The following is a 16,858-nucleotide window of genomic DNA, read 5'->3' on the forward strand; positions in this document are numbered from 1 at the left end:
GGTGTATTTCTTTGTATTATTTTGGGAAACACTTAGCAGAAATGTGGTCCTGGTGAATACAACAGTGCAATAACAGTAAATTTTCCTACACAGCGTTTCTTTATTGGATAGTTCCAGTACCACTTTTTGCGCTGCCTTTTCAGATGCTGAGGGATAGGTACTGCAATCCAGAGGAGAACTTGACTGCTTATGGCAGTTCTTTTCCAGACTTTTGATTCTGAGGCAGTTCTCCGCCTCAGGTATTTTTTCCTGAGCAACTAGACAGTGTAACTTTTAAAAGGTTTTAAAAGAAACCTTTACACATAGGTCTTGAGAAAACCCTGGATCCAACTAGTTTCAATCCAGTTCTGTCATGCTTGGCTGTTCTCTGATTTTCTAAGCCACTGTGCCAGCCAGTAGATCATAAAGATATTTAATTGATTTAACAAAGGCAAGGCTGGGAGCATGACGAAAGGGCAGCAATTACAGAGACAGAGAAAATACACGTCATGCCTTCCCTAGAAATGATGTGTATAGCAGACATTCTGGAAAAGGTTCAGTTTCTTCTCTAGCAATGCATATATGTGCTCTCTGCAAACAGTTATACCTCATCTGATGCCGTGTCTCATTTTTTCTCACTGCTCATGTCAAAAGGATATATTTTTAGAAGGCTTACAGCAAAGAGTTCATGTTTTGTAAACAGAAAAGTCAGGATAATTATCAAAAGCCAAGCAATAAAGCACTGTACCTAAAACCACATCAAAAGATGGCTTTGCAGCCTCTCATAAGAGCTCTTTGGTTTTTTGAGCCAGGCTCTCCAGGCAGTAAATAGAGGTGGCTGTGTATTTATTCCGAGGAAGGACATGCATCATTTAATACTCAGCTTTCCAAATTTCTGGGCCGCCTTCTACATAGGAGCAAATATGAACAGCTTTGGTACAGTGTGCATAGTGTCTTTATCTAATATAGTCATCCATTAGTACTTCACCAATCATGAATATCAACAGTTTAGGTATTTTGTGGTGGAGGATCATAGGTTCTCAAGAAATGAATCATCTAATCCTTGCAATTCTGCCAAAACACATATTAAACTGTGAAACTTCAGAGCAAATCTTTCACCGCTCGATGAGTTCATTGCATTTCTACTAAAGAATTGGCTCACTTAGCCTTATTTATTACCACCTTAGAAAACATGACCAGACTGAACAGACAGACCCCGAGTTTCGCCCGATACTATTTACTCGGTCAAACTTTGGTAATAAAGGGAAAATGTAGAAAAAGACAGGAGATCTTGCTTAACAGGAGAAAGCTTATACACTGCATGATTTCTCAGGGACAAATTCCACATTGTTCGGCACCCAGGCGCTCTGGTGATAGGCACAGGTATTTCATTTCTAAACAAACAGACTCAATAGCTGCACAACTGGCCCAGCAAGTCAAGTTTTCCACTGGTGAGTGGAGCTGTACTGATTTCTCAGTTGAAGATCCTTAGAAAATGTTACAGTCTGAGTAGGACTGAGGGAAGAAAGACAACAGTTCTATATTTTTTCTGGCAATTAGAGGAAAATCCGGATGGCACATTCCACTAAACTTAAAGCCTGACTTGGCTGACTTCAGTAGCATATAAGGGAAGGAGCATCATTTCAGAAGGGACTTTCACAGAAGGTAGGAAAAGGGATTGTTAATATGAATGTGCAATTAGTGTGCAATGTGCCTGGAATCAGGAAGAGGTTGTTGAGGCAGGAGGAAGGAAGAAAATTAAATCAGGCCATGGTCGGTGTAAATCTTGTGGTGTGCTTTGAGGTCATCCTTATGGGAGCAAGTAACATTTTCTTTTAGGATGCTGGCACAAACTTGTAAGTTGTAAAATTCCTTCCTCAGCAATTCATTTGTCCTTTACTGTTAAATATCTTCTCATTCACAACTTCTGCTGGCAAAACCCAGACTGCTGGTTGGTTGGTAATACAAGACTTTAAAAAAAGGCAGGAGATAATAAATGTAGGGTATGCGTGGGACAAATGTCAAACATGCCCCAAAAGCAGAGTGGCCGAGGCAGCCAGAGACCATACAGATTTAGTTTGTCATTTTTCAGAAGCAAGAAAAGCCTCTAGCTGAATTCAGTCTGGAGTCAGTCGTGCACCTCTAGTTCAGTTTTACTTGCAGACTGTGGCCCCCTGTGTTCAGTGAAAGGGGTTTCACTTAAAGAAGAGCAGTCTGCAAAAGGAGAGGTTTAAGGTACTCTTACAGGTATTTGGAATAAATAGCCCTGTCTCCAGTAGTACATAATGCACAATAGATGGGAAAAAACTTTACTCAATTGAAAACAAAGCAGTGCTGTTGTTGTTCATTTAAATATTGCATTATTGTATTTAAATTAAAAGTAATTCATTATAGACACATTCCCTTAGGAGCTGAGCATCCTGGACCTGATCCAGTGGAGTGCTTACTACTTAGCTTTGAACACAAGTGGACTGTTGACTGCGTCCAGCTGATCTATTGCTTGAAATGAAGCACATCCTTGAGATTTTTGCTTGATGGGGATCACAGTCCACAGCACCTTGTGGGACCGAGTCTGATGTAGCTTTTATATTATTACGCCTTACAGAATAGCATGATCATTTTTCCATAGTTAAAAGCGAGGAGCTAAAAACCCCCACAATAGTAATGAAATACCGTGACAGAAATGGAGCTAATACCATTGCAGTAGTGTTAAAATGTGTGTGCAATATCTGTTTTCAGGTTACCAAGGCAGCTTTCACTCAATACAAAACTGTTTCCACTATGGAGACTGCTACAGAACAATGGACCAGTCTGTCACCAGTGATGTGCTAACAGGGGAATCCCATTGCTTTAATCCTCTGAGACAGAATGGCTATCACATACTCAATGCACCTTTAGCTTCAACAGGTAATTTATTCCACCTATAAAGAATTATTCATATGATATTTTTAGCAGGAGGGGTAAAGAACATATTTTATAGTCAATGTTATTACAAAAATATGCTTGCATAAAAAACTCAGTCACTGAAATTCATTTGCATCTAGAAAAATCACAGAAGGAAAGCAAATTCATTTTCTTTTATCCTCCTGCATTTGACTGATGGACAAAGTTTCCGTTCGTTCTACTGGATGTCATAGGCAACACATACCTTCAGGAGCGCTGACAAACAAGACACTTCTCACATGTATTGTGTGGGCTATTCACTGTACACCTCTTCAGGTATGTGCAGGCAGGCTTTTATAATCAGATCAAAGTTGAGAAGATAGTTAACACAACTCTGAAGAAAGCGGCAGCAGCAGGGACTTCCTGTCCACGTAAGAATAAAAGGATGGCTTTGTTTTGCAATACTGACATTTACAAAATGGAAAGGCGCTGCTCTGATAAAGTCAGCTAAAAATATTAGTTAGTTCCTATTCGTTTGAGAATTCCTCTGTGTTTGTGTTGTTGCATATTTATGGCAATTGCATTTTCCCATTTACCTACATATGTACGTAATGTAAAATTTGCAACAAGTAATAATAGCTGGATTACTATAATACTTCAAATAATTCATTTTTATAAAGCATTTTTTCTACTTTTAAAACCACAGTTAAGAATTGACAGAATTACTGAAATCAAGCAAAATGTGAGTGTTGTCAGAGCCATGAAACGCTACCATTTACTGCAATCTTTACTTACGTATCTCCAAGAAATTTTTCTTCGTGTCTGAATTCAGGAGGGCATCTTGGTTAAGAACGATAGTGAAAACATATGTTTAAATGCTTTTTGAAATGGGGCCTGAGTCAGACCACAAAATTAGAGTTGACTTTCCTGTTTGTTTTGTATTAAAGGAGACTCTGTTCCGAGAGAGCGTACATGCATTTGTCTGTTGTTCCATACGAGAAAGTGTATGCATCAGTAATGAACGCAAGGGAAAAGTCTAAGATGAAGTTTCAGCTTCAACTTTGAATTCTTTTGTGTTATTCATAAGTTTGATGTTACTAAAACATAGTTTTTTTCATGTTAACATCAAATTTCAAGTTTAGATTGACAGCCTGCAATATTTAAAGAACAGACTAAATAAACTTTCCAAAAGAAATCGTAGGAGCAAAGAATAATACTATGGCAAGACACCAACTTCAACAACAGTTGATTTTTCTGTCTGGGGCTAAACTATTATGAAATGTTTCTGTGGAATATTTTTGTTTTCAGAGTGGTTATTGAGGTATGCAAATACTTAAAAGACTGAAACATAAATATATATGAAATATATAAATCTTATCTCATCTTTTTATGTGTAAAATAGAACCATTCAGGTTTGCAAGATTCATCAAGGCTACGCATTAACTTTTTTTAGGCTTTTATAGCACCATTAATATTAAATGAGATCTCATCTCACAGGAATGCCAAATGTGACTGGCAAACAGCTGTTCCATGAATCACATTAACAGTCAATAAATTTTTATTTTCTGTTCAGGACTTTGGATAGTTTACTCTATCTGGAATCTAATAATGATTTCTGGGGTGTATGCTTATCTTGGGTTTTGTCTATGTGTGGTTGTGTATCCACCCTGTATACAAGCTCATCAAACAGAAATTAGCATAACATAAACACTCGCAAAACTTATCAAAATACTGGTCACTCCACTTGGACCGACACAGCACAGGGCAGATAAACAGGCTGAGTTCATCTTCAGAGACTTTGGACATATGCTGCATGCCAGATTTCTGCAGACAGCAGAATTTGACCTGTAAACTAACAGTAAATTAATACGTCATAGGAAAATGCAGAAATGTAAATAAGTAGATAATTTGGTCTCAAATAATAAAAACATACCTAATAGTAAAATACCTATAATTAAATTCTAAGGAGTGAGCCGACGGTTGTTTCTGAAATCAGGACTGGCTGTGTAAGACTACAGGATCTGCCATTACTGCTGGTGGTGTGGTGCTGCACAGCCTGGAGGCCTCAGTTAAGCCTGTTGCAGTGTTTTATTCAGCCATTCCTAGACACATTTTCCTGCAGCGTTAGGCAGTGTGAAGAGATGAGAGAAAGGCCTAAGAGAATGAAGAGCCTCATTTTCCAGATGGGAACCTGAGGCACAGAAAAACAGTTATTTCCCAATGGCTCCACAGAGCTCCTCCGCCAAGCAGAGGATGGAGCCAGGTCCCAGTGCTTTAACCACAAGGATCAGCCACCCGCACATTGCCATTCACACAAATGTGATTTGTAAGAGATTTATTTTCTACATCAGGCACTTAGTTCACAGGCATGTTCTTAACTAGAAGACTCTTGTTTCATGCGTTGCCTCAGCTGACTTAATACTGCTGCCGATTATTAAAATTGTGGTAGGTGGGCTGTGTGCAGGGGTCAGAACTGTGCGGTGAAGCTCACACAGACACTTTTCTAAAGACCCAAGCCAAATCAGGTGGTACAGGGTAAAACAGAATATGTAGGTTAAAGGATGAACATAAGGGGTCAATGTTACATGCAGTAGTTTGAGCAGGGGGTAGTGGGGTGGGTTAGAAAACAGTTAAAGGAGAAGGCTGCCTAGTCCCCAGGCAGACATCAGGGCCGTGGGGCAGACAGGAGGGTCTGGCTGGTGTGAGGAGAAGTGTGGGCACAGGGATAGATACAAAAAAGAGATGGGCAGGGCAAGGGGTGAACACAGCAGGGGGGAAGGACAGAGCTGGACTGCAGTAAAATGACTATGTGCACGTGAGTCTTGACTGGCCAGTTGCAAAACCAGGTTATAGTGGGGCATAATAGGAAATTTTCATGTCCTTTGGGATAGGCAATAAACTTATTTTTTCAGACTGCCTGGCACTCCAGCTGCCATAGCACCAGGTAGCAAGCAGCAACAGCAAGCAAACCTGTTCCTTTCCACAGGGATGGAAAGCTCAGGGAGGGTCGTTACAGGTGTGGAAGTTTTCCATTATAAAAGGAGAAGGACAGAGAAATTCTTCCCCACCATAGTGGCTTTCTGGTAGCCAGGAAAGCACCAACCAGCTCGGCCAGGTGAGGAGCCAGCAGTACGGTGGGCTTTGGTGGGCTGACAATGTGGTGTGCAGCTCCTTCCCCGTGTCCTGTGAGCCTGACCTGACCCAGACATGCTTCCACAGACCTCACTTCTGCAGTATGTGAGGATCCGATAAATGTAGGATCCAGATTTCTACTGGATCTTAACAGCAGCTGTGAGACACATGGAACATTTTTCCTAAGTGCCATTAAAAGGAAAAACACACAAAACAAGAGGACTACATCACTTTTAGTGCACACTTAACTAGGATCCTTGCCCACTCATTGTTTTGACATCCTATTCAGATAATGACTGTAAAGTCCCAAGAGAGTCATTGATACTTGCACTGCACTTGCAGATGGGTAGCTTTCTGCAGAAATGAATGGGAGCTTCATCTACTATGACACAAATGCCCATGGAGATTAGTTTGTGTATCTCCTGGGTAAGGCTTTGATGGTAAACCCTATTGTCTTTTCATTAATACTGTGCTGTACTGTATAATCCCAAGCCTCAAACTATGCTTCCTTCCTTATATGTACCATGGTACTAAATCATGTCCATATAACTTGTCACACTTTCAGGCTACGATGCAATCTCTGAAGCACAGTGTGTATCTGAAGACATGGTCTCCAACGGAACTGATGAAAATGGATTCTTCCAAAACGGCGCCTTTGATCACTGCTTGAATCACATTCCTTCCATCTATACAGATACCTAAGAGCAGTGCTGACCTTGTTTCCTTTAATATACCTATAACTGTGTATGTAATAACAAAGGTGTTGTTCAAGTACTTTTATTTAGTCTGTATCCCTATATGTGCTCATTTAAATAAACACCTCACATTTACCAAACCATTTTATACACGAATAGTCTGTATAAGATAATATTGGAACCTGTTCCTTTGCTGTGGCACTTTGAAATTCATGCTTTAAGGGAATGAGGAGCATTTCAAGCAGCTTGTTTTGTAAGTTCTCTCAGTAAAGTGTAAATGTAAGTTATATAATAAACTTGTAAAGAAGGGTTTGGTTTTTTTCCTGAAAAGTATGTTTCAATTTGAGAATGTTGTTCCCTTTAATCAGTTTTCATTTAACTCATTGGTCAATTCTTATCTCTTTTTTTTTTGCCTTTTTTTTTTAACTAAAAGGATTTTTTTAATCACAGACCTCATGTATATAAAGATCTTCATCTGCTCGGCTGGTTTTATATTTTCAGTTTTACAAGAAAGCATTAAAAACTGGAAAAAAGTGTACTGTCATTTCTTAACATAATCAGTCTGCTTGATAAATCCCAATATTACATTCTTAAGATGCCTGAGAGTGATTTAAACAAAGCAGTGACATTTCAGTAACTGTCAAATTAAAGCAGCCCAAGTGTACATGAAGAAAACCAAGGTGCTTGCAGACTTTCAGTGAAGGGCCAGAAGCCATCCAGCGTGGGGCAGCACCATGGGCTGGCTCCCCAGCACTGCATGCCCACCAGCCCAGCACCATCTCCCAGCCTTCCTCCTGTCCCTGCCATGGTGGGTACATCAGCACATGAAGCCGTCCCAGCAGTGTAGGGGAAAATTAAATGAAGCTCGGTTGGCTCTGCTTCCACAAGTAAATGTACAGACTCATCCCATGTGAGATCCATGGCACATTCACACTGCACAAACACTGACCGTGGGGCACGTCGCCTGATTTCTACAATCACAAGACCCGGCAGCCACTCTGAACACTCCACTTCAGGCACACGCCATAGAGAAGAGCAGGACACCTTCGGAGGCCTTTCCTCCATCCAAAGATCTTGTAATCAGTGGCTTCCAAAGGTCACCTGCAGTAGCCTGATTCCCTGTAACTGTGGCTGTGGCCCCACTGGGCTGCATTTCCCAGCCTAGTCGTGATTCCTGGGAGAGACAGGCACCCTGCCAGGGGACAGGCACTCCCAATGTGTGCCAATGCAGGCATGGTAGACGTGAGCTCCTGAAAATGTCCCAAGGTGGTTTGGGAGAACAACAAAAAAATAACTAAAAAAAACCCTTCTCATTTGCAAACCGTTACTAATTGGGCTTAATAAGGCACCCTAGGAGCAATCTATGGTTATTTGAAAGGCTCTATTCTGTCAAATACACAAACCCCAAGCTCAGGAAATGCTGCTGTCCTGCAGGTGTGGGTACAGCCTCACGAAGGTAAAAGAGAGGCAGGCGGTTTGGGTTAAAGGATGATGTGCCATGTCCCTGGGAAGATATTCAGCAATAACATCAACTTTGCTCTTGTAATATAAATGGAGACAAATGACAATAACTGTCATAGCTGCCCTTGGCAGTGTCCAGCTATGACTGGCTGTGCCTCCTGCACCTCATGCCAGAGGGCTTGAGCTTGGCCACAGGACAGAGCTCTTGTGAAAAGGCTGAAGGACATTTTCAGCAGGTTCCAGAGTGAAGTCTGCAAAAGGACACCATGCCTACACCACTGACAAGCTGTTCCCACACCACCATGTCTGCAGCAGCAGCAGTGCCATGCCAGGCACATGGCAGCCCGAGGAGACTGTCCTGTGCGCATCCAAGCCAGGGGAGCAAACCTGGAACCCTGCTGATGCCTGGAAGTTTTTCACCACTAGGCAAATGTTCACCATTCACTAAAGGATGCCCAGATTGAGCATCAGTCGATGTCTGGCAAATACTCCTTCACTTACAGCTCAAAGTTACTGAACAGCTCACACTGGGCTGAAACCACTCAGTGATTGAGGATGGTATTTTATTTTTTTCCTCTCCCTCTTACCAGGATCTGCTCGGCAGTGGTGCACCCACACAGCACTGTCGAGGACTTTCCCTCATGCCAGGTATGCCAGTGCCAAGCCCCATCTCTTCAGTAATCCAATCAGCTGTTCCCCAGAGAACAGTCTGAAACAAGAAGCAGCTGCTGGAAGATTTCTTGCTCCGCCCCGACCCCCCCAAAGGACTGACAGAAAAATGTCAAGCACCTGGTTTCAGCAAAATAGCAAGTTACACAGGAAAAAAAAATGCTAAATTCAGTGGCAGGTTAAGAAAATACCACATTCTGCAGCTGCATAATCAGAATCCACAGAGCAGGCCCCAAGCTGAATGGGGTGATTCTTTGGCAGCATTCGCAGAAGTGGCATTACTGGGTCCACAGGACTGCGGTTCCCCTTACGGTCACAAAGTTATACAACCACAATGAATATATATATTTTAAAGCGCAATTTGGTGTCAACGTGTGAACCCAGCAGTCAAAGTACCGGGGAAAACACGGTAGCAGGATAAACTCGGAGGTCTCCAGTGCCCCAGCCACTCAGTGTATTTATGTGTCCTTTGCAGCCCTAGCAGGGGATGCCAGCTATAACTCTTAGCAGTTTCTGGCTTTGGCAAATATCTTGTACGGAATCAGAAGGGTACAATAAGGGTGTCCCACACCTGCAGACAACCCTTGAATGGCAGCTCTCCTGGGGGACCAAGCCCTCTCCAAAAGTGCTATCCCCAGAAGCCAGCCAACAGCTCCCTGCCTCTCTTGGGCACTTCTTACAGAGGTGGAGCGGGAGGGAGACCCAGACAGGGCAGCAGGGGAAACTGCTGCAAAGGAAAGTGCTGGGATGGCAGCTGAGAAAAGAGAGAAAAGAGGCAACAAAAATGTCCCTGGAGGACAACCAGCAGTCAGTCACAGAGAAAGGCTTGCACCAACCAGCCCAGAAATGCAGGACACAGCTCAGGTTCAAGGATGCCCCAGTCCCAGGAGCTGGCAGCCCAGGGGTCTCCTCCTGCATGAGCATCGAGCACCCCGGTGCCCCTGCACTTCTCCTCTGTCACAGCAAGCTCTGCAAACACGGGAAAAACCCTGGATGCCATGCCACCACAGTGGCACGTTTAGCACCGCTCTGAGGCTGATCTGGGCTAAGCACAAAGCCTATATGGATGCTTTTTACTTGTTTCTCCAAGGTCTGGTTGTACATTGTTCGTCTACATGAAGGTGTCTCTGTATCCAGTTTAGCTTTCTGTCCTCAAGAAATTTGAATGAAACTTAGACACTCGGGGATTTTTGCAGTTAGTCACTGGAGAACAAGGTGCATAGGATTATATGACCCCCCCCTTTTGTAAGATCTCTCAGATCTCCAGCTCCCAAGGACGCCCAGTCCCAGCTGCATTGTGGCTGCCCTGCCTGGCCCAAGCAGTACCTGGCAGCATTCACTCATAATTTCTCTCCTAGAATTAATATGCATAAAGGCTCCAAATTGTGCTGTAAGCAAACACACGTGGCTTTGCTTCTGATGACTGCCACATCTGGCTTTCTGTGCTGTTGCTTATCTACTCCGATGCATCAGATTTTTATTTTTATTTTTTGATCTCAGACATAAGTGGCCTGAACTCTTTCCTAGAACATAAACAAGGAGGCAGGTAGCTTAACAACTGCCAAGCAGTAAAAACTCCAGAGCTTTTGAAGGAGGACTTAGAAGAAACACATCCAAAGCTCAACAAAGCTGTAATGTCTGAGACAAAAATCAAAATAATTCCTGTGCTTCAATTAGTTTGAGACATTAAAAGGAAATCGTGCCTTAAAAACATGATTAATCTCATTTCCTAAAAATTAAAGAAATCCTTCTAAAAATGACATTTTTTTAGTTAAAAATACAAACCAACCAAACCTAAACATATTTGATCAATTAGAAAAATATTTATGTCACAACAACCAGGCTGTTCAAAACCACACAATGATTCACAAAGGTCTGGGAAACTTAAAGCATAGCAGCTGGAGTGATGATTTAATTCCAGAATCTGTATGAATCAGGTTTTCTGTAAATTAAAAAGATAGATTCAGAGAAATGCAAAGGCACTCGTTTGAGTCTCTATGGTTTGGAAAGTTATCCATAATAAAACCATTAAAATACACAATAGCACAAGCTAATGGTTACTTGTGTGCTTGTGTACTTCATTATTTCTTTTTATTACATGTAAGTAGGGAAGTATCTCATGTAAGCTTTTCCTAAAGACACAAAGAAACCTTTCAATGGAATTTATTGCTTGGCAAGTTTCTCGTTGCGGTGCTGTAAAAACCCCACCAACTAATATGTATAATAACTGGAATAAGGCTTTATAATAGTAGAAAATTATTACCCTGTGGAATTAAAATGGAACTGCTGGTTCCAGTTGACTGTCAGATACTTTTTCAATCTAGGCAACAGTATTCAAATAATAAATTACAACACTACATTATAAATAGCTACAAATCATTTCCCCGGTGAATGAAAACCCCATTTACCCCTGTGTATGTACTCTGTATTATGCAGGATGCTTTAGGAACGAATGAAATAAGATGACCTTCAGTGGCTGATGGAGCTGGGAGAGAGAAAATTAATTTCAAGTTGACGCTGAAGCAGCTAAAGCACTTCTTTGCACTTTCCACCAGCTGGGATGCAAGCCAAACATTCAGCAGGACCTCTATATTTTTAATATAATCAAGTTCAAGCTTTTCATTGTATAGAAAACCAAAATGCTTGTTCTGTTCCTGTTTACTAGCTGCAGTACTTCAGAAGCTATAGCAGTAATTGTCCTTTCAGTGCTACAGAGGTGCCTTTGCAAGTGAGCAAATGAGATGTACACGTGTGGCATCTCCTGACAAAATAACACAATTTTAATGCCATAATTCTGATGCGGCAACATGACACAGGAATTTGCAAGACCAAAGTCTCAGGTCTGCAGTAGGAATGGTTACAGCCTGTGGCAGGTATCAGATATGCTCCCATGGAAAGACTACGGAGTCGGCGAGTACACGTTCAGATCCTGTTTTCTAGTTATGTACACACCACCAGCAGGGACAGCTGCTGCTTCTGGAAATGCTTCCCTGCTTCTGAGATTGTCCTTTCAACTGGATACATTTTCTAAATGGTAAATGTCCAAAAAAACAAATTCCAGAGCACATTAAGAGCACCGATTTGATACTGCAATAGATGTCAGTTACGCAAGCCGTGAAAAAAAACCCCAGTTCTTAAAACAACCAAGTATGTGAAAATAAACAATGACTGTAAATTGAATTTAAATTGCATAAGAGTAAAAAATTTCAATGGTTTTTGTTATGATCTTATTAAAACCTACACGAGTTTAGTTCAGCTCTTCAGTAATGTATTTGTATTAAATTAGAAGATCACTGCAGCCTATATCATTCAATTCACTGACAGCAAAAAGCTGTTGGAATATTCCCTCCCGAGATAAGCCCTTCCGAGATCTACAGAGTTACACTGGAAGTACCTCTCTACTTAAATTTCAAAGAAAACTGCAAACTCCCTTAAGTGATTTAGAAGTCTATGGCCCAGAGTCAGCAGAAAAAGAGCTGTAGATGTCTAGATTGTCAAAGTCCTGCAAGGTTGCCTATCCTGGCTCTATGGACTGTTAGCCACTCATAGTTGCAAAACCAGTCAAACAATGACAGTCATTTTTTTTAAAGAGTCTAAACCCTATAAAGTCCCAATCTTGCTAAAGCCCTTACAAGATTGAGCTTTCTACCTGATTTCTACTGAGATGAAAAGAAATTTGTCCATTCCTTTGGCAAAAAGATTTTTCAGTGATGCTGAATCCAGAAAAAAAATCAAATAATTCTTCTGCACTAACACAGATTTTCTGTCCGGAGCCAGTAACTCTCATTCAAAACTAAGTGGCTCGACTTTAAAAGTGTATTTCTGGCCCTGTGTTATATAGTTCTCTTCAATTAATCAAGGACACCAAGAAAAGCATGATGTTAATTTTCAAAACTTCTGCAAGTTTTGGCCTGGTTTATTTCAAAGGGTTTTCTCCCTTCCTTCTGAGAGGGGCCGTATCTCTGTCCCCTTGCAGTGTGACTGAGTGGCAAGCAGTGGACCGGAATGTGCTGCTGGACGCAGGGATGATACAGAGACATGAGAGGACATGTGGAGACACTGGCCAGGGACTGAGCTAGGAAGGGAGAGCATTAAGCTGGTTTATTGGAGGATTAGACCCACTTTTCCATGCTTTCAGGTTTCCTTCATTCCAGAAAGGCAGTATAACACCACCCATCCTCAGGGCAATGTCAACTGAGACAGCCCCACAGCAGCTCTTCCACTCCCAGCACCCAAGTTCAGTATGTGGTTTGGACACCAGATTCAGAATTTTCCTCTTAAATAACTCAGAGATGGCTTCATTTCACCATACTCCAGGCATCCACGAGTTGTCAAACCTCTTGGCCGCTGGGAAGGGAAAGATGCCTCCAAAGGGGGAGTCAGCCTGTCCCAGGAAGACATTGAGGAGCCACAATCTCTACTGAGGGACATCAACATTCAAACAATATAAATCCCTCCCAGCATGTCTCCTGTAACAAGGAAGGCTGAGCCTGTGGTGTGCTGGTGTCCTACATCCCTTCCTACGCAGCCAGTGTTCCTCTTCGAAACAGAGCATGACCCCGTACAGCAATCTGCACCACCTCTAGGAGCAAAACTGGGGACCAGTGGTACCAAAAGAAATCCCTCTGAATCAGTTTGCCCTGAATATAATCCAAAGCAACATTGCTGAATTGCAACGGGCTGAGGGACATTTTTTTTAAAGGTGTCCGAACACCTATAAGTGAAAAAAGGGCATTAAGTGGGATTTTTCAGAATTGCTTTAATTGCTTTAATTTCATCTCCAGGATTTTATTTCCTCCTAAAAATCCTCTTAGGTGCCTATTTGCATCTTTAGGCACATTCTGCAAATCTGGGCTATATTGCATAACGAGTTTTCTTTCCTATCTCTTTGGGTTGAGAACCACACATTTCCCTAAGGAATTCTCTGTGGAGCTGAAATCTGCTAGGATTATAAATATAGGCTGAGCTGGGAACATGCATTGGAAACTGCCATGAAGACCATGTACAGAAAACAGTGATTCTAGTCACACAAGATACCTGATACAGTTGGCAGGAAGGCAAAGCTAAACAAATGCAGGTTTACATTTTACTATTTAAAGAATAAAATATTCAACTTGAGTTCCATTAACACCTGTCAGGACTTTGGTACATATTCAAATCCACATTTCTAATTTTACTGCTAAATAATCCCAAACTTGGCAGTTAGAAGGTAAAGCAAAATACCCAAGTTAAACATCTGAAGCAAATTGTAGCTCTCTGGAAGAGCCCTTCTGCTGTATAAATGAAGGTCATATGTATAAATGATTAGAAGCTTAAGGAAATATGTATTCTGCTTTTCTAAATTGATAACACACACATATTGCATTAATATTCCCACATCAATTATTGGACATGTTCCCTGCTGTAAGAAAAATGATAATTTTTTTTTTTAATAATCTGTTGGAATAATATTCTTAGACTAGCACAATTAACCCTTGCTGTGCGGAGGGAAAAGAGGTTCGTTTAATAAACTACATCCCAGAAAAGCAATGCATCATTCTCTGGAGATGCCACCACCTGGTGCACCCTGGTTTTGGGGGACAGTCAACAAGAGTCCTCCTTTCCCTGATGAGGAAGTGCCAGAGATGACAGGTCCTGGTGGGGACAAGGTTGGGGGGAACAACCCAACCAACTGTGTTGGTTGTGGTCTTACAGCCATGGCAGCTGAACTGATGGCACACATGGGGGCTCTGCTTCTCAGCAGCAAAATAAACCCAACAAATGTTTCAGAAGGCTCCCTAAACACTTACTTTCTGTAAGAGACAACTCATGCTTGGCAGCGGAGGTGGGGCAAGGTCCCACCCCAGCAGTGTGGAGGACCCCGAAGTCCTAGGCTTTTGTAACAGATGGACTGCCCAGACCCTGCCACGGGACTCATCACTGAAGTCAGGGGAGGGTCAGGGCAGCCGTTGACAGCAACCGCCACCTCTTTTGGCTGATATTAAATCACACTTGCCAGCAAGAACTTAATCCTAGGGCTCATAAAAATACTTCTGAAACACATCTTTTCCCCTTCAAAGCACACCAGATCTCACTAAATACCAAGTATTTTCCATAAATTTTCCCAGACTAAAATACACCTGGAGCCATCTATCAGGTTTTCATACATACAGTTATTGTATATGTGTATCCCATTATACCTGATCAGCCAGTGCATGGCCGGACACCTGTCCTTTCAAAGGGAGATGGTCTTGGTACCGACATGAGAGCCCAGCTCTGGTGCTCCATGCAAGAGGATGGCAGAAGAGTTACTGATTCATCACGGCTGACACTGAGCACAGCAAGCACAAAAATGCAAACAGTATTTATCACTTTTGACAGATTCTTTTATTTTCTGCTTTTTATTAGCTGACATAAAGTTAGGGTCTTTCTGTCAGAGACAAAAGTCATTAAAAGGAAGGGGAAAAAAAACAGGAAAATTATTTCCATTGAGAATTATTTCCATATTTTTATTAAGCCTCAGGACTCTGTGACAGATAGTGGCAATATACAAATTATAGTGCCAGTTTCTAATTTTGACCATAGCCACAAATTCCACCTTTTCTTGCCCCAGTGGATGGAGGTATGTGCAGACTTACAGGAAAAGCTACTGGAAATTGTTTGCCTATTGCATACCATCTTCCCTGCACATTTCCAATTGATAGCCCGGGACTTCTGATATTTCTCTTTTCTCACAAGAGGGAGCTCCCGGTCTGGAATAACACTATGAAAATGTCCTGCCCAGACCCTGCTGCTCTGCTGCCTCTGAAAACGCCCATGTCTTGTCCAAGGTTGGGCTTACAGGGCTCCTTTTTGCAGTTAAAAACTCATCACCAAGAGCTTGAATCTCAACATGAATTTAAATGATCAAAGAATTGTCATTGTCATAATATTTTCCAGAAATTTTCTAAGCAAATTGTATTTTTTTGAACAGTGCCAGAAAGAGTAGTGATTGCCTAATATTTTTTTTTTTCCTTAAAAGTCAGATGGGTGTTACAGCTGAGAAATGAAATATGATCAGTCAGAAGCGATAAAAGGGCCAAGGAATTAGACAACAAGAATACCAATAACGTCCATTATCGGTATTTTTCTGATGTGAAGACCTCTCAGCAAATCCCAGCTAAAGTAACATTTTGCATAGACTGTTTGCTTAACTCCCCCCTCTATCAAGATCCACTCCTGCCTCTTGCTCAGGCTCACAGACACCTCTGTGGCCAGCCGTGCTGGGCACAGGGGGACAAGCACATGTGCAGAGACACCAGTGACCACGGCCACTGCTTTCCAGTTTGCCTGAGGGAGGGAAGAGGGAAAAGCCCCCGTCCCTGGGCAAGTTTACATTGCAGATGCAATCCCCATACACAGGACAGCTGCAAGTCTCCCTGCGCTTGGACTAACAGCCATGGTGGGAGCTTTAAAAAAGCAACACCCCACTGCAAAGCAAAGCTGTGAGCAGCTACCATGGGTTTTGGTGGGAGATATTTGGTAGCTGCAGTATTTTTGACCCTTCTGTGTACGGAAGGTAATTCCACACCGTTGCTACATTGATGCTTAGTGATGGTCTGCTACCTCCAACCTATGTATGTCTATACGTTATTCAATGGGCACAGCTTTACACTTTATACTGTTGCTTTTCCTCCCCACTTCTCTTAGTGTACACTGCAACACCAGCCAATTTTTCCTACATTATTTTTCAGTCTGAACTGGTGTCACCAGTGGATCGTGTTAGCACACCTTGGATTTCTGTGCTGATCTCATTATTAACAATATTAAGAAAAACCTCCCTTCCCAAAGGGATTCCTATTAGCAACACCTCTCCCGCTCAGCTCTCTTCCTTCCAGCACAACCCAGGTGGCCCCACACAGTTGCTGCACAGTTTGGGGGCTTAAAAATAAGTTACTGTAACACCCAAAGGCAGAGAGTTTATGTCAGGAACACTTCAGCACCCAGTAAACGCTGTTGGTCTGAAACCCAAAATTGAGACTGCATGTCCTTGAGCTCCCTCTGCTGACCCCATGATTATT

At 42.1% G+C, this 16,858-nt stretch overlaps 1 protein-coding gene across 5 annotated transcripts in view; it reads left to right on the forward strand.

Annotated features, from left to right (window-relative positions):
• The window catches only part of GLIS1 (GLIS family zinc finger 1), a 203,491-nt gene extending 196,322 nt beyond the window's left edge, over positions 1-7,169 (forward strand). For all 5 annotated transcript variants that reach the window (XM_063344617.1, XM_063344619.1, XM_063344618.1 and 2 more), the window contains 2 exons: positions 2,719-2,886; positions 6,560-7,169. In XM_063344617.1, the coding sequence (XP_063200687.1) occupies positions 2,719-2,886; positions 6,560-6,696 (305 nt within the window). In that variant the 3' untranslated portion in view covers positions 6,697-7,169. The remainder of the gene's footprint in view (positions 1-2,718; positions 2,887-6,559) is intronic.
• The last annotated feature ends 9,689 nt before the right edge of the window (positions 7,170-16,858 follow it).

This window comes from Chroicocephalus ridibundus, chromosome 8 (assembly GCF_963924245.1).
Source record: "Chroicocephalus ridibundus chromosome 8, bChrRid1.1, whole genome shotgun sequence".
NCBI classification, from domain to species: Eukaryota; Metazoa; Chordata; class Aves; order Charadriiformes; family Laridae; genus Chroicocephalus; species Chroicocephalus ridibundus.